General features: G+C 43.8%; 1 protein-coding gene across 1 annotated transcript in view; it reads right to left on the bottom strand.

The window, feature by feature from the left end:
* Positions 1-7,262, bottom strand: part of LOC135538561 (neuronal acetylcholine receptor subunit beta-2) — a 16,421-nt gene extending 9,159 nt beyond the window's left edge. The window contains exon 1 of the mRNA XM_064964451.1: positions 7,109-7,262. Coding sequence (XP_064820523.1) covers positions 7,109-7,160 — 52 coding nt within the window. The 5' untranslated portion in view covers positions 7,161-7,262. The remainder of the gene's footprint in view (positions 1-7,108) is intronic.
* Between the last annotated feature and the right edge of the window lie 884 nt (positions 7,263-8,146).

The raw sequence follows: 8,146 nt of genomic DNA on the forward strand, positions 1-8,146 counted from the left end.
CAACATGGCAGATATCTGTTTGGCTGTTTTGTTATCTGAGTGCTGTACTCAGATTATTGCATGGTATACTTTTTCTAAAAGGTTTTTTGAAATCTGACACAGCAGTTGCAATAAGGAGAAGTATATCTATAATTCTGTGCATAATACTTGTATCTCAACATTACTGACCATAAAGCGCCAATGTAAAGTGAGATTTTTGGACATAAATATGAACTTTATCGAACAAAACATACATGTATTGTGTAACATGAAGTCTTATGAGTGTCATATGATGAGGATCATCAAAGGTTAGTGATTCATTTCATCTCTATTTCTGCTTTTTGTGACCCCTCTCTTTGGCTGGAAAATGGCTGTATGTTGTTTTTGTGACTAGGCTCTGACCTAACATAATCATATGGTGTGATTTCGCTGTAAATAATTTTTGAAATCGGAGACGATGGGTAGATTAACAAGAAGTTAAGCTTTAATTGGGTGTATTGTACGTGTGAATGTTTGAAAGTTAAATTAAAAAAAATATATATTTTTGAATTTGGCGCTCTGCCTATTCAGCGGATGTTGTTGAGGGGCGAAACCCCTAGCCCTAACCAGTTTTTAAGGTACCACTGTCTTCATGACTCTATATTCGGTGTCCCAACTGATGTTAATGCTTTAACTGAACAAACATTGTGTGTGTGTGTGTGTGTGTGTGTGTGTGTGTGTGTGTGTGTGTGTGTGTGTGTGTGTGTGTGTGTGTGTGTGTGTGTGTGTGTGTGTGTGTGTGTGTGTGTGTAGCTCACCAGACAAGGCGATAGCGGTGGAGGAGAGGTAGAACATATCCTGGTGTAAATTATTAAGAGAGAGGCCATCTGGAGTGACTTCCTTTAAGAGCTAGTCTCTCCGGCCTGAACACACACACACACTTGCACCCACAGCTACACACTCACAACCACAATTACACACTATCACTCTCTTTCACAAACAAACAGAAAGGTCTCCTTTATCAGTGTGTGTCTCAGGTCTCCTTTATCAGTGTGATTGTCTCAGGTCTCCTATAACAGTGTGATTGTCTCAGGTCTCCTATAACAGTGTGATTGTCTCAGGTCTCCTTGATCAGTGTGATTGTCTCAGGTCTCCTTGATCAGTGTGATTGTCTCAGGTCTCCTTGATCAGTGTGATTGTCTCAGGTCTCCTTGATCAGTGTGATTGTCTCATGTCTCCTTTATCAGTGTAATTGTCTCAGGTCTCCTTGATCAGTGTGATTGTCTCAGGTCTCCTTGATCAGTGTGATTGTCTCAGGTCTCCTTCATCAGTGTGATTGTCTCAGGTCTCCTATAACAGTGTGATTGTCTCAGGTCTCCTTGATCAGTGTGATTATCTCAGGTCTCCTTGATCAGTGTGATTGTCTCAGGTCTCCTTCATCAGTGTGATTGTCTCAGGTCTCCTTGATCAGTGTGATTGTCTCAGGTCTCCTTCATCAGTGTGATTGTCTCAGGTCTCCTTTATCAGTGTGATTGTCTCAGGTCTCCTTTATCAGTGTGATTGTCTCAGGTCTCCTTTGTCAGTGTGAGTGTCTCAGGTCTCCTTTATCAGTGTGATTGTCTCAGGTCTCCTTCATCAGTGTGATTGTCTCAGGTCTCCTTCATCAGTGTGATTGTCTCAGGTCTCCTTTATCAGTGTGATTGTCTCATGTCTCCTTCATCAGTGTGATTATCTCAGGTCTCCTTCATCAGTGTGATTGTCTCAGGTCTCCTTTATCAGTGTGATTGTCTCAGGTCTCATTTATCAGTGTGATTGTCTCAGGTCTCCTTCATCAGTGTGATTGTCTCAGGTCTCCTTTATCAGTGTGATTGTCTCAGGTCTCCTTTATCAGTGTGATTATCTCATGTCTCCTTCATCAGTGTGATTGTCTCAGGTCTCCTTTATCAGTGTGATTGTCTCAGGTCTCCTTTATCAGTGTGATTGTCTCAGGTCTCCTTGATCAGTGTGATTGTCTCAGGTCTCCTTTATCAGTGTGATTGTCTCAGGTCTCCTTTATCAGTGTGATTGTCTCAGGTCTCCTTTATCAGTGTGATTGTCTCAGGTCTCCTTGATCAGTGTGATTGTCTCATGTCTCCTTTATCAGTGTGATTGTCTCAGGTCTCCTTTATCAGTGTGATTGTCTCAGGTCTCCTTTATCAGTGTGATTGTCTCAGGTCTCCTTTATCAGTGTGAGTGTCTCAGGCCTCTGCTGCTGTGGTTTGTTTCAGTGTGGATGACTTCAGCTTGGAGAGGAGAGGGGATGGGGGAAGAGAGGGTAGGGAGAGGAGAGAGGGAGGAGAGGAGATGGGGAGAAGACAGGAGAGGGGATGGGGAGGAGAGAAGAGAGGGAGGAGAGGAGGGAGGAGAGGGCGAAAAGAGAGGAGAGAGAAGAGAGGAGATGGGGAGAAGAGAGGAGAGAGGGAGAAGAGAGGAAATGGGGAGATGAGAGGAGAGAGGGAGAAGAGAGTTGAGGAGAGAGAAGAGAGGGGATGGGGAGAAGAAAGGAGAAAAGGAGAAGAGAGTCGATGAGAAAGAAGAGAGGTGACACCACACCCATAGAGCATCCTCATCACCTCTAGGTTACACTATCTGAACCTGGAGCCTTCATAAAGACTACATAACACTGTCATAACCCTCCATAACACGGTCATAAGTGTTTTTTGTTTCAGCCCAGCGCTAACACACCTGATTCAATGACTCAATCTCACCATCATGCACTGGAATAGTGGAATCGGGGGTATTAGTGCTGGGATGGAACAAATATGTGCAATCCAAAGGGTACTCCTGGACTGGAGCTGAGGAATGCTGGCCTTCATTAAAATTAACGGTCAGGGAAATAAATAGCAGACTGAGGCGCCCGTGAAAAAGAACTGTCACACACACACACACACACACCGATTGGGATGGAACTGTTGGCAGAGTGACACAACTCTCTTGTTACCGCCTGATGAGAATGGCATCCTGGGTAAATCACTAATGCTCAGCTGTCATTGGTCTGCACAGTCTGTTTGAGTGTGTGTGTGTGTTTCTGTGTGTGTGTGCACCTGTTTTTGTATGTGTGTGTGTGTGTGTGTGTGTGTGTTTTGTGTGTGTGTGTGTGTGTGTGTGTGTGTGTGTGTGTGTGTGTGTGTGTGTGTGTGTGTGCTCAACAGACTGCAGGAGACTGGCCTTTTCCTCTGTGGGTTCATGTACCTTGGCTTCTGTACCTGGATCACTGGATTACACCTCCACCCCAAGCTGTAAGGTCCTAGTGTACATCTAGCTAGCAGGACAGACTGAGGCTGGGGCCGTGGTAGACATCATCACGACTCTACAGAGAATCAATCTGTCTCTCTGTGTCCTGGAAACTCAATTGAACTTCAACGTATACCTTCGCGGTTCAATACAAACATTATTATTAACATTATTAAGTGAAAAAGGTATGTGTTGGAGTAAGCAGAGAGGAAGGGGCGAAGTGAAGGAGAGTTACTCCACCCAAGATCTGGGTGAGATGAGCCCTTTTTGTATGGAGGACTATGAGGGACTGTCGAATTACATGAGGCTTATTGGATTTAATAGAAATGTCCTAATGTTTAGGCTGTTACAAATGTACTGATATATGTGAATGCACGTGCATTCCAGCAAAATGTAGAAAAACGAATTAGTTGTGCCTGTTGTTCACATGCGTATCTGATCTCTCATTGGCTAAAATGGTGCCACCTAATCTCACCTACCTTCAATCACGGAGGACAAGTATTTCCATTGTTAGAGCTGTCACTCGGCTATCTTGTCAACATAAAATATAGTCTTTGGAGTAAAGCAGCCGGTCGCAAATTGCTCCTTGACCCTTACGCTTGGCCATAACCCCTCGATGGGTGTTGGCATGTCTGTAGGTTCTGGGTAGCTATCAGATAGGTGTTAGCATTTCTGTAGGGTCTGGGTAGCTATCAGATAGATGTTAGCATGTCTGGAGGGTCTGGGTATTTAACATATAGATGTTAGCATGTCTGGAGATTCTGGGTATTTAACAGATAGGTGTTAGCATGTCTGGAGGTTCTGGGTAGTTATCAGATAGATGTTAGCATGTCTGTAGGTTCTGGGTATTTATCAGATAGATGTTAGCATGTCTGTAGGTTCTGGGTATTTAACAGATAGACGTTAGCATGTCTGTAGGTTCTGGGTATTTATCAGATAGATGTTAGCATGTCTGTAGGTTCTGGGTATTTATCAGATAGATGTTAGCATGTCTGTAGGTTCTGGGTATTTAACAGATAGATGTTAGCATGTCTGTAGGTTCTGGGTATTTAACAGATAGATGTTAGCATGTCTGTAGGGTCTGGGTAGCTATCAGATAGATGTTAGCATGTCTGTAGGTTCTGGGTAGTTATCAGATAGATGTTAGCATGTCTGTAGGTTCTGGGTATTTATCAGATAGATGTTAGCATGTCTGTAGGTTCTGGGTATTTAACAGATAGACGTTAGCATGTCTGTAGGTTCTGGGTATTTATCAGATAGATGTTAGCATGTCTGTAGGTTCTGGGTATTTATCAGATAGATGTTAGCATGTCTGTAGGTTCTGGGTATTTAACAGATAGATGTTAGCATGTCTGTAGGTTCTGGGTATTTAACAGATAGATGTTAGAATGTCTGTAGGTTCTGGGTATTTAACAGATAGATGTTAGCATGTCTGGAGGTTCTGGGTATTTAACAGAGAGATCTTTGCATGTCTGTAGGGTCTGGGTAGCTCTCAGATAGATGTTAGCATGTCTGTAGGTTCTGGGTATTTATCAGATAGATGTTAGCATGTCTGTAGGTTCTGGGTATTTATCAGATAGATGTTAGCATGTCTGTAGGTTCTGGGTATTTATCAGATAGATGTTAGCATGTCTGTAGGGTCTGGGTATTTAACAGATAGATGTTAGCATGTCTGTAGGTTCTGGGTATTTATCAGATAGATGTTAGCATGTCTGTAGGGTCTGGGTATTTAACAGATAGATGTTAGCATGTCTGTAGGTTCTGGGTATTTAACAGATAGATGTTAGCATGTCTGTAGGTTCTGGGTATTTATCAGATAGATGTTAGCATGTCTGTAGGTTCTGGGTATTTAACAGATAGATGTTAGCATGTCTGTAGGTTCTGGGTAGCTATCAGATAGATGTTAGCATGTCTGTAGGGTCTGGGTAGCTATCAGATAGATGTTAGCATGTCTGTAGGTTCTGGGTAGGTATAAACAGTGTACTGGTAAAGTTTCCACCATATTGCTTTCATCTTCCAGAAGTGAAAATAATGAAGGGGCGGGGTAAGACGTGAAGTGGGATGGGCTGAGTGTGTATTTGGGGTCCAAGCACCCCATGGAAAGTGTTTGACTCCACAAGCTGAAGGCCTTGGTTTCCGTTCTTGTCTAACGCCTTCCTCCTTCACTGGCTGAGCATCCCTTCAGGTATCTGCAGTCTGGCTGAACACTGTGCCTGTTCTGTCATTATGGGACTATTTACTCCTGCAGTGTTTCTATAAAGGCCTAGTGAAGTCAAACATGTGATTATGTTGTGTTTTATATACACTGAGGGTACAACACATTATTAACATCTGCTCTTTCCATGACAGACTGACCAGGTGAATCCAGGTGAAAACTATGATCCCTTATTGATGACACTTCAACCAGTGTAGATGAAGGGGAGGAGACGGGTTAAAGAAGGATTTTTAGGCCTTCAGACATGAGACATGGATTGTGTATGTGTATGTGTAGTATTCAGTGGGTGAATGGGCAAGACAAAAGATTGAAGTGCCTTTTGAACAGAGTATGGTTGTAGATGCCAGGCTCACTGGTTTGTGTCAAGAACTGCAATGCTGCTGGGTTTTTCACACTCAACAGTTTCCACTGTGTATCAAGAATGGTCCACCACCCAAAGGACATCTAGCCAACTTGACACAACTGTGGGAAGCATCGGAGTCACCATGGGCCAGCATCCCTGTGGAACACGAGGGACGTTTTCGACACCCTGTAGAGTCCATGCCCCAACATATGGTAGGAGGGAGGGGGGGGGGGGTTTAATAAGGTTGGAATATACTTTGAAATTGTGAAAATTATGATAATTCCTCTTTACTGTAAGAACTGTTTGAAAGGACAGCCTGATATTTCAGCCTGTTTTGTGGGGTGGAGTTTTGGCTGCCTGGTAACATCATCCCCCCTCCATGTTTGGTTCTGTGGGGTGGAGTTTTGGCTGCCTGGTAACATCATCCCCCCTCCATGTTTGGTTTTGTCCTGGTACTAACACACCTAATTCAAACCATCAAAGGCTTGATGATGAGTTGATGTGTTTTATCAGGTGTGTTAGTGTCATGGCAAAACCCCTCTGGCTCCCCAGGACCAGGACTGAGAAATACTACTAGTGTACCAGTTGTGTGTAGGTACATTACAGTACATTAGACTTCTCCTGCCATTGACTCAGTGTCATTAATGTTCTGTACTAAATCGTTATAGCTTGTTAACAAAGCCTCAATGGACAGACGTTGAACACTAAAGTCAATCCAAGGGCCCAACTCTGACTGAACAGCATTAGGCATGAAAGTTTTCCTTTACAAATGTCTCATGAGATTGAACAGAACACTACTCTATTCAATATCGACAGACATGAGAGAGTTGAATCCGTGTGCGCTGTCCATGGTGCTGACAGTTTGCTGAGATTAGTCAACAAGGAGAGAGGGAGAAGAGAGGAGAGGTAATGCCGTCTGTAATCGTGGCAAACTTTTAGAACAACGGACAACGGCAACTCCCCTGCAAGTTTTCAAGACCTGAAAAGCGAGGACAGGGCGAAACAACATACTTACATAAGCGGTGATACGAAAATATCAATCGACTTTGGAAGCTGTCTTCGTTGCTATATATATACACACTTTATAATGTATATAATACGGTTCCTTACTGGAATAATAGCCTATCCAAATACATTTCGAAAGGCGTTTTATTTCCGGCTGTAGTTTATAGCCTAGATGTATTTCACAAACGACTTCATGACATTGGCTAATTTAAAAACAATGTTGGCAACCCGAGCGGCGTTCATTTTGCTTTAGTCTTCTGCGTGCAAAACATGACATTTACAAACACAAACGGTTTACCATTGAGGCTACTTACATGAGAGAGATAAGAGAAGGAGAGAGAGCGATAAAGTCACGGTCACCGCCATATCTCCTACGTGCCCTTCTTCCCTTCCCCGGAATCCGACGCTCAAAACTTAGATGGGGGTGTGCCGGAGTGGGGTTATTATCTCCGGGAGAGAGTGTCAAAAGTTGACGGCAAAGCGCAGCTGTAGATCCAGGACTGTCAACGCGTTCATAGACCATCGAAGTCGTCAGAAATTAACCGCGTCGTGGTCGTTGTAGAGTACGAACCGATCCGTTTAGATGTCTGCGTCTCCGGTAATTCTCACAAACACGTGCACTCAGTCCTGATCTGATCTTTGCTCCTCCACTTTCAAGCGGTGTGTCACAATAACAACATCGAATGCGTACAGATTAATGTGCTAACATGTCGATGGACGTAATGGATCACATTGAAATTCCCTGGAACTCTGTTATTGAAACAAAATCACGTCGTATCCTCGTCGTCCGTCGGAGTGGCCCGCGCCTTTCCTCAGACTTGCGGTTTCAGCCAAACGCCACAAACTCGCCGCGTTGACATTTGAGCTAAATTCGATCCGTGTCCCTATTCTACCATGCTACGCATGTCTACAGAACCGGGAAAAATGTTTTTGCAACTGTTTAGGCTCCATTTCACGGAGTATTCCCTACGCCACGTTGATAAGCATAAATGACGAACCTCTCTTTTTCAGTTGTAACTGTTTATTTTACACACCAAATGTATCATAAATGATAGGCGTATAAATATATCCCGTAGGTCTATGTCTAAGAGAATTATTGTCGTTAAAACTCGGTCTGGCTCCGTGGACGACTCGGGGTTAGAACGCTCTGAGCTTCGAACTGAAATGGAACGCGTCACGTGACCCGGTGGAAGCCTGAGAGAGGACGGATGCCTGCGCTACTCTGTTACAAAACTCAACTCAAGAGAGAACCATATTTCCAAATTGCGCCTGGAATTATTCCCCAATATTCGATTTGCATTGACAGCTAGACTGACCCCTCACACGCAGGGGAAAGCCTGCCAGATGTAGGC

This window comes from Oncorhynchus masou, unplaced genomic scaffold, assembly GCF_036934945.1.
Source record: "Oncorhynchus masou masou isolate Uvic2021 unplaced genomic scaffold, UVic_Omas_1.1 unplaced_scaffold_982, whole genome shotgun sequence".
Taxonomy (NCBI): Eukaryota; Metazoa; Chordata; class Actinopteri; order Salmoniformes; family Salmonidae; genus Oncorhynchus; species Oncorhynchus masou.